Here is a 16,608-nt window from a genome sequence, read left to right on the forward strand (position 1 = left end):
CATCTCCAACTCCACGCACCGCGCCCTAGGGCAAGGTACTACCCCAACTAAACACTGGCACCCAGACCGTGAGACTGGGAAAAAATATTGAATCGGACCTAAAAAGGGCAACTTCAATGCCGAGCAATTTTCTCAGCTCGTTCACCAGGCCTGGTGTGTGGAACCCAACACCCAGGCGTTCTTCTCGGAACATACGCACACAAGAAACATGATCGATTGATGACTCAGCTTGCCCCTCCCTCTCCACTTTCCACGCCGCATTCTATTCTGTCGACCGTAACCAGCCCAACAACCGCCATGCGCACCGTGTTCGTCGCGGGGAGCGCCTTCACCCTCGGAGTCCTACTTTCGCCCTGGTTCCATGCTGGTACCCCCCCCCTCCCACCACCATTGCCGCCGTGCCCATCTTGCCGAACCTTCCGCCCGCAACACCGCCCTCGCTGCAGACCTGATCTTCGCAGCTTCTGCATCTCAAATCAAACCAACAACGAAAGGGCCGACGATCAACGACACGCTGTTGCACGTAATGGTCGACAGCGTGGCCAAGGGGGTCCTCTCCCTGTCCCACCTGCTGGTCCCCTCGGCCCTCTTCGCCGTTCTCTGCCAGCGCAAGGTGCCGCACTTCAACCCCCCCCCAAACCACCAACTATTCCCCTGCCCAATCTGCCCGACTGTCAGGGCACTTGTCTTGGCTTGTCGGCGGCCAAAGTTCCCCTCAAATTTCGCGTAACGCCACGAAGTGGTTGTGTCTGACACTGCGGCGGGTGCACTGCGACAGGACCTGTTCGCGGGCCACCCGTGGCTCTTCTTATCTCTGGGCATCTACATCGCCGTCGGCGCCGCGACCCTGTTCGCGTCCGCCACTCTGGTGCGTGCGCTGTCTCCGCTTTCTGCCCTGTGTGTGTCACCTCGGACTTAAAAACTGACCGTGCTCGTTCGTCTGTCTGGCTTGTGGTTGGTGACACTCATCTGGTCACCCGCAGATGGTTGACTGGGAGTTATGGGCGGCGCTTCTGGGCTGGGCTACAGCTCTCGTTGTGTATCGGAGCCTTGCCGTGATGTTCAATGCTTCCCACCAACCGGTGGCCTCTGATCGGCTCGAGATGGAAATCAGCCAACGAAAGGCGGCCCAACACCGACTCCAGTCCCGAGTAAGCCTTCACCATCTTCACCATCTTCAACACCTTCACCACCTTAACCACTGCAAGCCACCGCTCCAGATCTTCCTTTGTGGCGTTGTGTGGGTCGACCGCTGATGATGTTTGAACTGGGTTTGCGGTGATGATGGTGGTTGTGTGGTTGGGTGTGGGCAGTACAAGCGGACGGTGGTTGTGAGCAAGGTGACGCGCGAGATTCGCAAGAGTCTGAAGATGAAGGACATCTGCGACGCGACGACCGAGCAGTGCGCGGCGCTCTTCGGCTCCGACGAGTGCCGCGTGTACTGCTGCGAGCGGCCCACCACGGACGAAGGGCTGCAGCAATCAGCGGGCCGCGACGAGCAGCCGTTCAAGTGCACCCTCCTCAGCGAGTACCGCGCCAACCACGACGCCTTTGATTCGCAGCACGACGACGACCACGACGCGCTCGACGACGCCGACGCCGTCAATCGCTGCCGCACGGAAAACGACCTGAAGGAAGCTGAGGACGGAGCTCGACCAGCGCCGGGCCAGCGCGGGCGGAACGACATGCTCAAGAAGGCGCCTCCCTTACACCTCATTCCCGGGTATGTTCCCCTTCTTTGTTTCTTTGCTTGTTTTGGCGCCTTTTTGTTCGACAAGGGGGTGGTTTTGACTGTGTCCACCAATCTCGGCGCACAGATTGCTGTTTCAGGCCCGCACGGCCACCGTTCTCGACTTCGCAGCCGCTCCCGTTGGAGGTACGCCGGCCGGTGTGCTCCCCCCAGATCTGGCACTGCATTCATAATTTCTGAATTATGTCCATTTAAGGAAGTGAGTGGTTGTGGACATCAGCGGTGATGTGCAACCTTGAATCGAGCAATTGCCATCAATGGAGACCTGCTGACTGGCAGCACAATCACACCCAATCTCACACGCACTGTTTTTTGGTTTGGTTTTTCCTGTACCGTCTGCGCCTCTGCAGAGCTGGCGCCGGAGCTCGTTGACTACTACGCCCGGCGGAGGGTCCAGCGCCTGCTCTGTGTCGCCGTGCCCCATTCGCACCAGGCCTGCGCCGTTATCGTGCTGCACCAGCTCCTCCCGCAGGCCTCGTCCGCCAGCAGCAGCCCCGTCAAGCCATCCCGCATGTGGGACCACGACGACGCGGCCCTGCTCGAAGAGGTGGGAGCCCAAGGTCCGTGTCACCACCACCACCACCACCACCACCACCACCACCACCACCACCACCACCACATCCTTCCGTGCGTCCCTCACCGCGTGGGCCGAGAGAGCGACGACGCTGATGTGAACATGAACGTGAACCGATGGGTGGTGGTGGTGATGCCTGCAGTGGAGATCGGTCTGGCACACGCCCATCTGCTAAAAGAGGCGGAAAAGGGCCGAGAGCTGACGACCCGCAACGAGGCCCTCAACAAGGCCAAGGAGGAGGCCGAGGAGGGGCTCCGCGCCAAGTCCGAGTTCCTCGCCGTCGTCTCGCACGAGATCAGGTCCGACCTTCTTCTTCATCTTCTTCTTCTTCGTCTTCTTCTGATGTGAGTCTGGGGCGACGATGATGGTGGTGGATTGGACAGGACGCCGATGAACGCGATCTGCGGCATGACCAAGGTACTCAAGGAGTCGCCCCTGGCGCAGGAGCAGCGGGAGTGCGTGCGGATCATCTCGTCGTCGGCCAAGGCCCTGCTGTCGCTGCTCAACAACATCCTCGACTTCTCCAAGATCGAGGCCGGCAAGACCGAGATCCTGGTACGTCGCACCCCCGATAAAGGAGGTCTCCACTCATCTCATATGTCGTTTGGCGTCATGTGCTCATGGGACGATCACTTTCAAAAATTGCCATATATAAACAGGAATGCCCATTCGATGTCCGCAAGTGCACGCTCGGGTTGATGCAGCTCATGAGCAACTACACTGCCAAGCGCACCCAGAAGGTGACCCTCGCGACACATGTCGACTCCCGGTAGATACCACCACCCACATCGCCATCAAGGAAGGCACCACCGCCACGAGCCCGCTGACATCCATCTGCGTGGCCTTATGCAGGGTGCCGCCGGTGGTGATCGGCGACAAGCCTCACGTGCGACAGGTCCTGGTCAACCTTCTCTCCAACTCTGTTAAATTCACAGCGCAAGGCAGCATCGACCTCCGAGTCCGACTCAACTCACCCACACACGATTCTTCCTCTTCTTCCTCCGCCGAGCGGGTACCTTCCCCCCCCCCTCACCGCACCAAAGATCGACGCGTCGTCGCTATTGTCGACACGTGAATCGTTCTGACTACTTGGTCGGTGGTGGCGCAGTACGCTGAGTTGCAGTTCGAGGTGGCGGACACGGGGATCGGTATTCCGCAGGAGAAGCAGGACCGGCTGTTCCACGCCTTCTCGCAGGTGGACTCGTCGCCCACGCGGCGCTACGACGGGACCGGCCTCGGGCTGGTCATCTCCCGCCGGCTGTGCGAGCTCATGGGCGGCCGCATGTGGTTCGAGAGCCAGCCCCACAAGGGCTCCACCTTCTACTTCACCATCCGCGTCAAGGTCCCCCCAGACCACCACCACCTTCACCACAACCTCGAACCCCCGGACGAGGCTCCGCAGCCCAACCCTGATCGACACCGGGCGTCCACTCCCCCGCACTCAGCGTCATCGTCGTCATCATCGTCATCATCACCATCGTCGTCCTCTAGTTCTTCTTCAACTTCATCATCTTCGTCATCTTCATTATCTTCGATTTCGTGGGATGCGACGCCGACACGACAGACGACGCCGGGCGAGTCGTCGCGGTCGTCTGCGCTCCCTCCGTTCCCGATGGCGCCCACGCGACTGAAGCGCTATTCGCACTCGTTCCCCGCCAGGCTGCGGCCCATCGTGCCCTGCGCAACCAACGCGGGCGAGGGCACCGGCACCGGCCCCGGCGGCCCGCCTTCTCTGCAGTCCATTCGACGGCACTCGTACGTGGTCAACGACGGCAGCCTGTCGCCGACCGACATGCGAGTACTGCTGGTCGAGGACAACCTCGTCAACCAGAAGGTGGCGCTCAAGCTCCTTGCCCGCCTGGGCTACAGCAACGTGCGGGTGGCCAACGACGGCCGGCAGGCGGTCGACATCATCGCCGCGAGCGCAAGCGCCACAGGCCAGGCCGGGTACGACGTGGTGATCATGGACCTGCACATGCCCGAGATGGACGGCATCACGGCGAGCCGCATCATCAAGAGGACGGCGCGAAGTGCGGGTTCGGCTCCGCCCTACATCATCGCCTGCACGGCCGACCTCCAGTACGACACCCGGCAGGCCTGCATCCAGGCCGGGCTCGACGGCTACCTCGAGAAGCCCATCAAGCTCAAGGACCTCTCCCGGGCCATGATGGAGGCCCACGCCGCCGTCTACCCCTAAACCGCCCACACCTCTACATATCGTAAATAGTAACAATCATAATAGTAACAATACAATATTCTGTGAACACATGCAACACACACCACACCGCTGTTTGCTAACTGTGTTTTCTCTTCTTCGATGCGCATCACCATGCAACATGAGGTCAGTAGTTGCGTCCTTCGGGGGTGGTGAGGTTGCGCATGTTGGTGGTCTCGGCCTCCTGGATGAAGAGCTGGAGGCGCGTGACGGAGGGGGTGTGGGCGCGGGCCGAGCTTGCCATGGCCGGCAGGGTGTGGGTCTTGAGGAGGAGCAGCATCTTGAGGAACTGCCGGCCGTACTGCCGCACCAGGGCGTGGCCCGCCACCTGCAAAAACTTGTACACCAGCGTGGCCGTGATCCTTCGCGGCGTCGTGTTGAGCGTTCGCGCCATCCAGCCCCACGCGTGTTCGATGCCGTGCGGGTGCGGTTTTCCTGCGCCGTTGTGCGCGAGTGTAAGACCAAACCAAGGGCGTGTGCGATGGTGCGCGTGCGGTTGAGCTGGGAGGTAGGTGTGTGAGTGTGAGTGTACCTTGGAAAGGGTCGGCCTGCATGATGGCGGCGTACAAGGTGACGAAGCCGGCCATCCTCTCAAAGAAGGCCTCCTCCGTCTCGAAACCCGTCGGCGTGTTCCTTTTCCGCTGGTAGCTAGCGAACAATAAAATAAATAACAATAATGATAAACCGCGCCCACGGCACAGACCGCACACGGCACGCGCACACACAAGTCCAGATCATACCCGAGGGCGACCAGGTGGTCCTCGTCGCTCATGCCCTGAAGCTTGGGCACATAGTAGGGTATCGTGAAGCAACACTTTTCATGGAACCTGCGCGGGCGTGTGAGAGCGAGCAAAGGTCGGATGACGACACGCGGGGGGGGGGCGAGGTCTAGGTACCTGGCGATGAGGATCCGGGTGAGGTCGGGCACGAGAGTGCAGAGCGCCACCGCCACGTCGGCGATGGGGAACGCGGCGAGCTGGGCCACATGGACCTGACTGTCGCCCTGCTGCACGATCTTCTGTGCAATGAGGTCGAGACAGAACAGTTTCGTGGCCTCGTTCTGCACAGAAATGAGACCAGTTTGCTTGGGTTAGCAGGCGGGTAGGAAGGGGACGAGCGAGTGCGCGACGGGTCGGGTTACCTGCGAGGCGGACTGCTGGATGAGCTCGGAGAGGAGCTTGATTTTGGAGAAGACCTGCTCGCGGTCGGCTGAGATCTGCTGGATGTTGAGATGGGCCTTCTGCATCACGTGCCTGCGCACCGCTGGGTCGATCCCGCTCTCGGTTTTGTTTTTGATGTCGTTCAGCAGATCCAGGCTTTGCTTGTACACCGCCGAATCCTGATGGGTCGTCACCATGTCATGCAGGTGCAGCACACACAGCACACACAGCACACACAGCACACACAGCACACACAGCGGGCACGTACGGATCCGCTTGTTTTCGCCGCTGCTGCAGTTGCGGTAGCGGTGGCAGCAGCCGCTGAGGCCTGCCGCGCCTGTCGGTCGGCCGCCGCCTTGCTCTCGGCCTCCTTCTGCTGAGCCTGCGCTTGCTCCTCCCTTTGCTTGGCCTCGGCCTCGGCCTGCGCCTGCGCCTGCGCCTTCTCCCGCTCGATTCGCTTGGCCTCCGCCTCGGCCCTCTCCCGCTCTGCTCTCTCCTGTTCAACCCTTCGCTTCTCTTCCTCGGCTCTACGCACACGCACGCACACACACGCGCGCGCGCGCGCATTAGCATGTGATGCAGCCAACGACAAGCACAGCTAAGCGGAAGCGGTACTTTTGCTGCTTGGCGGCATCGAGCGCCTGCTTCCTCCGGGCGAATTCGGCAAGCCTTCGGTTGTCTTCCCTGGTTCGCTCTTCCTCTTCGCGCAGATATCGTTCCATCTGCTGTTTCACCGCGCGCGCCCTGGACAAGCCACACCAGCGGTTAGTGCCCTAAGAAGCCGGGTCTTCTCCCATGCGTTCACGAAACGAACCTCTTTTCGCTTTCGGCCCTGATGAAGTCCGCCATGGGATCTGTCTGCTGTCTGCCGATGGGAATCGCGGTGGTGCGTTGAACATGAGCAAACATGGGAGACGCTTAATGCCGTGTGCGCGCACGCACGCACGCACGCACGCACACAACGATGCGATCACACGAAACGGCCAGCACGACGCGCATGGCGTACCCGAGATCTTGGGTGAGCGTGGAGAGCGCCGCGTCGAATGACTCGGTGAGCCTGCGCACGTCCTCCTCGTAGCTCTGCACGTTGGCCTTGACCGCCAGCTAACAATTCCGAAGCAGATGTGTGCGTGTGTGTGAGAGAGAGAGAGAGGAGGGAGAGAGAGAGAGAGAGAGGCTGAGCATCATCATATGAGGGAGTGAGCGGAAGCAAGTGGGGTGCACGAAGGAGCCCAACCTTGACTTCTTCGCGGCGACGCTTTTCGAGCTCGCGCAGGAGGGTGTCGGCGTCATCGCGACGGTACGGCGACCCTCGACCTCGCTCCTCTTGCGTCTCTGTTTCAAGGAAAGAAGCAAAGCATTGGCCACACGCACCACGCGCAGGCATCGCCACAAACGCGGCACCAGAGGGCACGGTACGGGGTGATTGCTCTGCACGGCGCCCGTTATGTTCATACTCCTCCTCCTCTTCCTCTTCTTCCTCCTCTTCATCGCTGCTGGAGGCATCGTATGGAGACGGCAGTCGGAAGACGTTACGTCCGGCACGTTGTGGTGATGGAGCTGGCGACTTTGGCGACGCCGCCTCTCGGCCCTTCATCCTACTGCAGGAATGAAAAAAGTAAAATGAACAACTTGCTTGCGCGATGTAAGATTATGGATGTGGAGAGAGTACAAGTCGGTTGGGGTGCTGCTGCTGGCAGGCGGGGTGTGCTGGGGTCGCAGGGTCGGAGAGTGGTAGTGCAAAGACCGGTAGGGACGATGCTGTGATTGCGCCCCATTCCGATGTGGAGCCTGGTAAGGCGATGAAGCTGCATCGACCATTACCGCCCCTCGGTGCAATCGTGCCTCCGGGGCCTCCATCTTTCTGCACAGATACAAAATCGATCAAAGATGCGTAACGACAATCTTTTCCCGCTTTTTCTTTGTCTTTATCTGGATTTCTTCTGGATTTGGCCTCAGCAGAAAAAAACCAAAAAAATACAGACGTGGGGCTTACGTCAGAGAAAGATTGAAGCGACAGAGGTCGCACTTCGGCGCATTTGGTTCGACTAGTGATGCTGCGTCTACGAAGTGGGTGGTCGATGGCGGGGCGAGCGAGTTGCTCTGCCGGGCAGCTGGGAGGCGGGTCAAGGCAGCTGCTCTCCAGGAATGCGGCACTGCATTCATCCTACATTAGTACTTCTGCCCCACAACTGGCCAGCAAATCGTCAGCGTGGCGGTGGTCATGCGTTGGACAGCGAATCAATACACTTGGCGGACGCAATACGGGCCTGCCGACGGGAGGAGCCAAGCGGCGATTTTCATCTCGGCCCGAGAATGAGGGGAACAACAACCCTGGCGGCGGAGGCCAGCGCGGCGGACCCGAGGGCGAGCCGCCCAAGGTGTGGAACTCGCCTCTGTTCGTGGCGTCCGCCGTCATGGGCGGGCTCACGCTCGCCATGTCCACCCTACTCGCCTTCACCTCCGACGGCAACGAGATCGACTTCAACACTTTCCGTACTGAGTACCTCGAGAACGGCAAGGTGCGCACGTCCATCTTTTTTCCCGTTCGCTCTCGCTGGCCCCTGCTGCGTGGGATGCCGTTTGAGGAGCGGCGTGTGGGCTCATCATGTGGTGATGTGTACCATCGGGCTGCAGGTGCGAGAGATTGTGATCGTGAACGGCGAGCGGGCGAGGATAACGCTGGAGAACGAAGTGCGCCCCACCCTCTACTTTAACATCGGGGACCTTCACAACTTTGAGCGCAAGCTGGAGGAGGCCCAGCGCAACATGGGACTCGACCCGTTCGACTTTGTGAGCGTGCGCCACGTCCGCGAGGAGAACCTTGCGTGCGCTACTCCCTCCTTTGATAGATCGCCGCGCGTTTGGCGTGTTGGCCATACTCACCCTGTGGTGGTGTTGCTGTTCCCTCGTGCAGAGGTGATCTCCTGGCCGTGGCTCTGCCGACGCTGCTGCTGATCGGCACCCTCATCTGGGTCTCGCGCAAGACGGCCTCTTCGATGGGCGGCGGCCTCTTTTCGGTGGGCAAGCACAAGGCCACCCTCTTCACCAAGGACATGAAGGTGCGGTTGTTTTATTAATCGTCTTCCACCATCGACCAACGGCGACCCTTCATTTTAAAATGGCCATTCCCTACACGCATCTGCAGGTGGGCACGACCTTCAATGATGTGGCGGGCTGCGACGAGGCCAAGCAGGAGATCATGGAGTTCGTGGCGTTCCTCAAGAACCCCGACAAGTACCGCCAGCTCGGCGCGAAGATCCCCAAGGGCGCACTTCTCGTGGGACCGCCCGGCACGGGCAAGACCCTGCTGGCTCGGGCCACGGCCGGTGAAGCCGGAGTACGTGGCGCGGCTTTATTGCGTCTATGGACTGTGGGAGCTCGCACAGCCCATGCTCGCAGATCGTGGATGCTGACGATCTGTGCCTGTGGTGCTGACAGGTGCCGTTCTTCTCCATCTCGGGATCGGACTTCATCGAAATGTTCGTTGGCGTGGGTCCCTCGCGTGTGCGCGATCTCTTTGCCGCGGCGAGGAAGAACGCGCCTTGCATCATCTTCATTGATGAGATCGACGCCGTCGGACGCGCCCGCTCCAAGTCGGGCTACAACGACGAACGCGAGAACACCCTCAACCAGCTTCTCGTCGAAATGGACGGTGAGTGCTTCCTTTACACCTCTCCACTAGAGTGCTTTTTGTCTCTCATGCTCCGCATCAGTTTCACTCATGCCACCTCCGTCATTTACTCCTTCCTCCTTCCAGGCTTCAATCCCACACTGAACATCGTCGTCCTCGCTGGCACTAACCGGCCGGATATTCTCGACGACGCTCTCCTGCGTATGTGTTACCTTGCACACCTCCCGCGCTCCGTTCAACAGTTGGCTGACGTCAGCGGGCGCACCAGGTCCTGGAAGGTTCGATCGGCAGGTGTCGGTGGATCTGCCGGACGTCAAGGGGCGTCAGGCCATCTTCAACGTCCATTTGAAGCCACTGAAGCTCGCTGAGGAGCTCGTGGGAACCATCGGCGACAAGCTTGCCGTCCTGACACCCGTACGACACGCTGTCTTCCCGCGCTCGAGGGGTTCGTCGCTGTGGCTTTGAACTCACCAAGGGTTGTGCATCATTGATGGTCAGGGGTTCTCGGGCGCTGATATTGCGAACGTCTGCAACGAAGCCGCCCTGGTTGCCGCCCGGCACCGTAAGCCCGCTGTTGAGCTGATCGACTTCGAGAAGGCCATTGAGCGAATCATCGGCGGCCTCGAGAAGAAGAGCCGCATTTTGTCTCGCGAGGAGCGAACCCGTGTGGCCTACCACGAAGCGGGCCACGCCATCTGCGGTTGGTTCCTGGAGCACACCGACCCCTTGCTCAAGGTCTCCATTGTGCCCCGCGGCGTTGCGGCCCTCGGTTATGCCCAGTATCTCCCCAAGGAGCAGAACATCTACACCAAGGAGCAGGTACCATGCGTTCTAATCGCGGACGCTGTGGCAATCACTCACACGCGCGCGCCTTGGCAGCTGTTGGATCGTATGTGCATGATGCTTGGTGGCAGAGCGGCCGAGTCGCTGATCTTCGGCAAGATCACCACCGGCGCACAGGATGACCTCCAGAAGGTGAATCTCGCCTTCTTCCCCACTTCATTGAGGCGACCATGTAGGGTGACTCATCGCTTCTTGGCCGAATCATCAGGTCACCAAGCTCGCCTACTCACAGGTCTCGCGGTATGGCATGAGCGAGGAGGTGGGCACCATTTCCTTTGCCTTTGCCGAAGGCGATGGCGAGCGTCCTCAGGTGGACAAGCCCTACTCGCAGGCCACCGCCCGCCTCATTGACGATGTACGTGTGCCCGCCCTCCCCCCGTACTCAAGTCTCCTCGCCTCCAGAGTTATCTCACTCCCGCGCGACATTCCTTCGCACACCACCAGGAGGTGCGCAGCGTCATCATGAACGCCTACAAGCGCACCGAACAACTCCTCCGCGAGAAGCAATCGCAGCTCGAGGTATGTGGTGGCCAGCACGTCAGGAGCATATATGATGATGAGGTGGTGGTGGTGATGATGATGACACTCACGCGCGCTTGTGATGTGTGCTTGTTCTGCATTGCCAGTCGGTGGCCAAGTTGCTGCTCACGAAGGAGGTGCTATCGGCCGATGACATGATCTCGCTGCTGGGGCAGCGACCATACGGCCTCCCGCGCAAGGTCGACCCCAACCCCGAGTTCAAGGTGGAATTGTAGGAGCGTGGCCAAACTCTCCAACACAACATCAACAAGAAGCCAGAGCGAGGAGGAGACGCACCCTCTTCATCAGGCTCACGGTGCCGCTGTACAGCTGACAAACAACAATGAAGCCAAATTCATTTATTTTTTTAATCTGACAAAAAAGCTGTTTCTGTCGACCAGAAGTCCGCAACGGTGTGAAAACTTCTGCTGCGATTCCATTCATTAAAAGGAGCTGATTGCCAAGGCAGACACCATGGCGCAAGGTAAGGGGAGAGAGAAGGGATGGCTGGAGATTATGAGCGCGAGGCTAATCAATTCAATTTTAATGGAACAGCAAATCTGCAGGCCTTCTCGAAGGCGACCTCGGACATGTGGGGCGGCCAGAAGGATGTGCAGGACCTTGTGCGGGGCATTAGGGCGCACAAGAAAGAGGAGGCCAACTACATTCGGGAGTGCCTTCAAGAGATCAAGGAAGAGCTCAAGGAGGAAAATCACCAAAAGAAGTCCCTCGCCGTGCAGAAGCTCACCTACGTAAGTGTCACCCCCCCCCAACTCAAAGTAATGCTTGTGCTAATGCACATTGAAATTTGGACAGTTGCAAATGCTGGGCTATGACATTAGCTGGGCTGCTTTCAACATTGTTGAGGTGATGTCGCAGCCCACCTTCACCAACAAGCGCATCGGCTACTTGGCCGCTTCTCAGTCCTTCCACGAAGGCACTGAAGTGGTCATGCTCACTACCTCCCTCTTCAAGAAGGTAATTCTCACTACGACTGGTCATCTCTCATCTTCCACGGGCTAATCGCTGCTTCTCGCAGGCTCTCACTGTGCCCAATCAGTACGAGGCCGGCGTTGCTCTCAATTGGTACCGTGTCCCCTCCGCCAGTCTTTCTCAGGCTTGTCTCTCCCCTCAACTCTTTTTCTTTCTCCAGCCTTGCCAACATCTGCACGCCGGATCTGGCTCGCGATCTTGCGGCGGACATCGTCGCTATCCTCAACTCGTCCCGTGCTTACCTGAGAAAGAAGGGCATCTTGGTGCTCTACAAGATCTTCCTCAAGTTCCCCGAGGCCCTTCGCCCCTCGTTCCCTCGCCTCAAGGACAGGCTCGAGGACACCGACCAGTGTACGCTGCACCTCCCCCTCTCCACAGTTTCCTTGCGTGGTGCTCTATTCTAACGTTGGTGATGCCTCCGCCCGCGTCCACTGACAGCTGTCATCTCGGCTGCGGTGAACGTCATTTGCGAGCTGGCGCGCAAGAACCCCAAGAACTATCTCCCGCTGGCGCCCACCCTGTTCAAGATCCTCCAGTCATCCACGAACAACTGGATGCTCATCAAAATCATCAAGCTGGTAGCTACCCAACTCTTTCTCTTCTTTACTCTGCTCTGCTCTACATCTGAGCAGCTGTTGTCCACCTCTAATGAATCATACCTCCCTTTTCTACACACAGTTTGGAGCGCTTACTCCGCTGGAGAAGAGGCTGGCCAAGCGCCTGGTGCAGCCGCTGACCAACCTCATCAACACCACCACGGCCATGTCCCTTCTCTACGAGTGCATCCAGACCTGCATCATCGGTCTATCGCACAAGATTCCGCTGATGCGTCTGTGCATCACCAAGCTCCGCACCTTCATCGAAGATCCCGACCAGAACCTCAAGTATCTGGGCCTCCTCGCGCTCAACAGCATCATGAAGGTGCACCCGAAGGCTGTCGGGGAGCACAGGGACCTCATCATCAAGTGCCTCGAGGATCCCGACATCACCATCCGTCTGCGGTACGCGATCTCTTGCTCTGCCCCATCGTTCATTTATTCACGAGGCGAGCGCTGACCTTGGGTAACCACCACCACCAACAGCGCTCTCGATCTGCTCACGGGAATGGTGACCAAGAAGAACCTCCGTGACATCATCAAGAAACTCATCGAGCACGTCCACACGGCCGACGGGCACTACAAGGACAACCTCATCGAGAAGATCATCAGCATCTGCAACCAGGACAGCTACCACTACGTGACCGATTTCGAGTGGTACATCACCGTGCTGATGACCCTCGTACGCCTCATCGGCCCCGGAACCAAGCACGGTACGTTTGCGTTTGTCCGCCCGTCAACGCGAACACCAACACATTGGCGACTGACGCACAGTCGGGCTGGTCTCTCTTGCGCGTGCACAGGCAAGTTGATCTCGTCGCAGTTCATGGACGTCATCATCCGCGTGAACGTCGTGAGGTCTTACGGTGTGAAGAACATGATCCAGCTCCTGCGTGACTCGACCCTCTTCAACGAAGGCCAGGGCTCTTCCGTCCAGGAGGTCCTCTACGCCGCCGCCTGGATCGTCGGCGAATTCTCCTCGTGCGCACCTCTGCCCTAACCCCAACTTCACGCCGCTGAGTCGTAGAGTGACGTGGTAGTGTCGTTGGCTGATGCGTTGCCCCCCCCCACCCTTCTTCCTCCCAGGTATTCGCGCAACTTCGTGGAGCTGATGGAGGTCCTGCTGCAGCCGCGGGTTGTCTCGCTGCCCGCCGAGATTCAGGCCATTTACATGCAGAACATCCTCAAGATCTTTTCCCAGGCCCTGAAGGCCACCTACCAGCCCGTCACTCTTCCCGATGACGATGAGAATGATGACGACGACGGTGATCGCACGTTCAGGTTCTCTCTCTCGCTCGCTCGGTCGCTTTCCTTTCGGTGAGCACACTCGCAAACTTTGCTGACACGGGCGGCCTGCTCACAGCTTGGACCCCGAGGCTCTCGAGCAGCTCGTCAACACCATGCTGGCCCGCCTGCCCGTCTTCAAGCAGTCCGTCCACCTTGAAGTCCAGGAGCGCGTACTTGCCTCCTCCTCTCCTATCAATCCACCCGCACCACTTCCCTCAGCGCCTCTTCTAGCGCATATGTTGATCATTGTCGCCACAGGCCTGCTTCGCATACGAGATGGTGTCGCTCTACAACGAGCTGCGCAGGGCCGGCGAAGACAGCGGCGCGTCCGTCGCGCAGGAGGTCTACTCGATTTTCGAGCAGCCGCTCAACCCCGTCGCCCCGAAGGCGCAGAAGAAGGTCCGCCCGCCCGAGGGCCTCGACCTCGACGCGCAGATCAACGAGGTGCCCGAGTCCGAGTCCGAGGACTCGGAGTCCTCCGAGAGCGAGAGCGAGTCGAGCTCCGACCGCGAGGAGGGCTCCTGGTTCCCCAAGCATGAGAAGGGCAGGGAGAGCGAGGTCAAGAAGGTGCACAGGCCCCAGTCGGCCTACATCCTCACCGGCGAGAACGCCCGCCGCCCGTCCCGCGAGGATTTCATCGAGGAGCACGCCGAGCCGCCGCCGGTGGCCTCCGTCGCCGACCTGGGCATCCACGGTACCTCTCTCTCTCCGCTCACTCTACATTCTCTTTTTCCCACTTCTACAGTAATGACTGACGCCCACTTCTTCTGTTCTGCTCTTTTCACACAGATCCCTTCTCGCGCAAGGTGAAGAAGCGCTCGCGTCGCCACAGCAAGCCTGTCATCAACAAGGTACACGCGCGGGTGTTCACTGGGAAACCAGTGCGATCGGGGTCTTACCATGGTATGTGAATGACTGCAGGGCTACGAAATGCCGGAGGACATGGACGACAGCAACTCGGACAAGGACGACGACAGCAAGAAGAAGAAGGGCGGCATCTACGCCGACGTCGATTTCACTCGTCCGCTGGAGGCCCACGAGAACCTGCCCGTGCAGCAGCACCGCATCGTCATGTCCGCCCCCAAGAAGGAGGAGCCGCCCAAGAAGGACAGGGACGGCAAGCACCGGTCCAGCCGGCACCGCGACAAGGACGGCAAGCACCGCGACCGCGACGGCAAGGACCGCAAGGGCCGCCACAGACACGACGACAAGGAGCGCCGCTCCAGCGACAAGTCGGGCCGCAGCCGCAGCTCGTCGACCACGTCGGCCTCGTCGGCGACCGCCAAGGGCGAGAAGCCGGCCCACATCCGCTCCTACGAGGCCGGGCCGCGCCTGATCGACATCTCGCCGTCGAGCCCCGGCAAGACCCCGTCGTCGCCCGCGATCGCCGTGGCCTCCTCCGCGCCCGCCTCCCCGGGCCTCAGCTTCCTGGACCAGGTGCCCTCCCTGTCGTCGCCCGCGCCGGTCTACGAGCAGATCGGCTCTCCCTCGCTGGGCGGCTCGGCCTCCCCGGCCCCGATGATGTCCAGCTCCTACTCGTCGCTCCCCGAGCTCTCGGGCTCGCCGCTGGTCGCCGCCGAGAGCGCCGGCAGGCGGAGCAGCAGGGACGCGTCCAAGTCGGGCGGACGCCACAGGAAGGACAAGGACGACCGCAGGCGCAAGGACGACGCCAAGTCCGGCAGCAGCAGCAGCCGCAGCCGGAAGGGCGAAAAGGACAAGAAGTCCAAGAAGGAGAAGGACATCTTCGCCGACTACGAGAAGGACAAGAAGGCCAAGAAGGAAAAGTACGTGCGCACACTAACACGCACGCACGCACGCACGCACACACACCGAATTGGCACGCACGTTTTGGCGGGTGCTCTTAGTAACCGGAGCGAGTGTTCTAGGGAGAGGAGGCACAGGTCGCGGGGCGACGGCAAGGAGTCCAAGTCAGCCAAGTCGGCCAGCCTGTTGCCCCTCTCGAGCGAAGAGGAGAGCAAGACCAAGAGGAGCTCTTCTCGCCACCACGACGACCGGCGTCACAGGAGCGACAGGCACGGCCACAGGTCCGAGCGCGGCGCTCCCGCGGCTGCTGCTGCCGCCGCTCCCGCTCCCGCTGCCCAGGCGCCGGCCGTGTCGACCCTGGTCTCCGATGGGTCGCTGCGTGTGGTCTACACCTTCAGGATCAATCCCTCCGAGCCCAACAAGGTTCGCGCCTCAAGCCCCACACCCGACTCACCCCACATTACGTGATCAGCTTTGACTGGCTGCTGACGGAGATGATCGCTTGACAGGCGATGGCGGCGTTGAACGTGATCAACACGGCGTCGACGGAGACTGTCACGGGCATCTCGTTCACCACCATCGACACGCTGTCGACTAAGCTGGTGTCAGGCCTCTCGCTCGCCGCCGACCTCGGCCCCAGCCAGTCCGTGCCGCACCAGCTCATCTTCTCGCTCTCCAACTTTGTGCTGCCGCAGAAGGTCAAGGGCTCCCTCTCCTACACCTTGAAGGTACCTTTCTTCTCTACACCCCAAGCCACGCCCATGAACCACCGCCACGAGCCGACTCACTCACCCGCACTCGTGTGCTACCAGGGCGCGGCGGAGGCCACGCCAAAGTGCACGCCCTTCGAGCTCACGTTCCCTCCGTCGACGTTCATCCAGCCGATCAAGCTCAGCCCTGATTTCCTCATGGGCATCCTGGACCCTTCGGGAACGGTCGGACCGTCGCTGCAGACGGCGTCGACAAATGTGACGCTGAGCGAGGGCCACGACCTGGTGCAGTCGCTGATCGCCATGCAGACCACGCTCCACGTTGAGGTGGTCGAGCGCACGCCGACGGCGGTGTCCTTCTACGGCCGCTCGTTGCAGGAGCTCCACGTGATCGTGCTCGCCAAGATCAAGTCGCCCTCCTCCTTCAGCGTCGAGATCAAGTCCAACAACGGCACCCTCGCCTCCTCCCTCATCGCCGAAGTCAACACCCTCTTCCGCTCCGCTTGAGCCTCAAACCACCACCACCCACCATCACCACCATCGTCAGCTGTTCAGTTCATTTT

General features: G+C 60.2%; 4 protein-coding genes across 4 annotated transcripts; 3 read left to right on the forward strand and 1 right to left on the reverse strand.

The window, feature by feature from the left end:
* Positions 1-297: 297 nt before the first annotated feature.
* On the forward strand, positions 298-4,521 carry ACA1_040690 (multisensor hybrid histidine kinase; the record flags this gene model as incomplete). Its single annotated transcript, XM_004340757.1, has 12 exons — positions 298-367; positions 447-613; positions 779-868; positions 984-1,151; positions 1,314-1,723; positions 1,818-1,876; positions 2,101-2,310; positions 2,404-2,623; positions 2,708-2,879; positions 2,984-3,093; positions 3,177-3,282; positions 3,433-4,521. 12 exons carry the CDS (start codon positions 298-300, stop codon positions 4,519-4,521), a joined length of 2,871 nt encoding a protein of 956 aa, XP_004340805.1.
* Positions 4,522-4,666: 145 nt separating this feature from the next.
* ACA1_040700 (GLE1 family protein) lies at positions 4,667-7,296 on the reverse strand (the record flags this gene model as incomplete). Its single annotated transcript, XM_004340758.1, has 11 exons — positions 4,667-4,974; positions 5,072-5,187; positions 5,280-5,366; positions 5,436-5,599; positions 5,681-5,878; positions 5,968-6,226; positions 6,315-6,443; positions 6,514-6,564; positions 6,706-6,803; positions 6,937-7,034; positions 7,074-7,296. The coding sequence occupies 11 exons, from the start codon at positions 7,294-7,296 to the stop codon at positions 4,667-4,669; spliced, it is 1,731 nt and encodes a 576-aa protein (XP_004340806.1).
* Positions 7,297-7,753: 457 nt separating this feature from the next.
* On the forward strand, positions 7,754-10,931 carry ACA1_040710 (ATP-dependent metallopeptidase HflB subfamily protein; the record flags this gene model as incomplete). Its single annotated transcript, XM_004340759.1, has 12 exons — positions 7,754-8,221; positions 8,337-8,527; positions 8,617-8,761; positions 8,848-9,039; positions 9,141-9,354; positions 9,460-9,534; positions 9,602-9,747; positions 9,832-10,152; positions 10,213-10,308; positions 10,385-10,531; positions 10,621-10,695; positions 10,803-10,931. The coding sequence occupies 12 exons, from the start codon at positions 7,754-7,756 to the stop codon at positions 10,929-10,931; spliced, it is 2,199 nt and encodes a 732-aa protein (XP_004340807.1).
* A 354-nt stretch (positions 10,932-11,285) lies between these two features.
* Positions 11,286-16,552, forward strand: ACA1_040720 (adaptin subfamily protein; the record flags this gene model as incomplete). The annotated part of the gene is made up of 16 exons (XM_004340760.1): positions 11,286-11,447; positions 11,512-11,673; positions 11,735-11,754; positions 11,849-12,039; positions 12,127-12,266; positions 12,367-12,689; positions 12,771-12,997; positions 13,088-13,265; positions 13,371-13,565; positions 13,648-13,741; positions 13,830-14,265; positions 14,361-14,422; positions 14,493-15,355; positions 15,473-15,758; positions 15,845-16,063; positions 16,148-16,552. The coding sequence occupies 16 exons, from the start codon at positions 11,286-11,288 to the stop codon at positions 16,550-16,552; spliced, it is 3,963 nt and encodes a 1,320-aa protein (XP_004340808.1).
* Positions 16,553-16,608: the final 56 nt, after the last annotated feature.

Source organism: Acanthamoeba castellanii (genome assembly GCF_000313135.1).
Source record: "Acanthamoeba castellanii str. Neff unplaced genomic scaffold scf7180000084572, whole genome shotgun sequence".
Classification (NCBI taxonomy): Eukaryota; Discosea; order Longamoebia; family Acanthamoebidae; genus Acanthamoeba; species Acanthamoeba castellanii.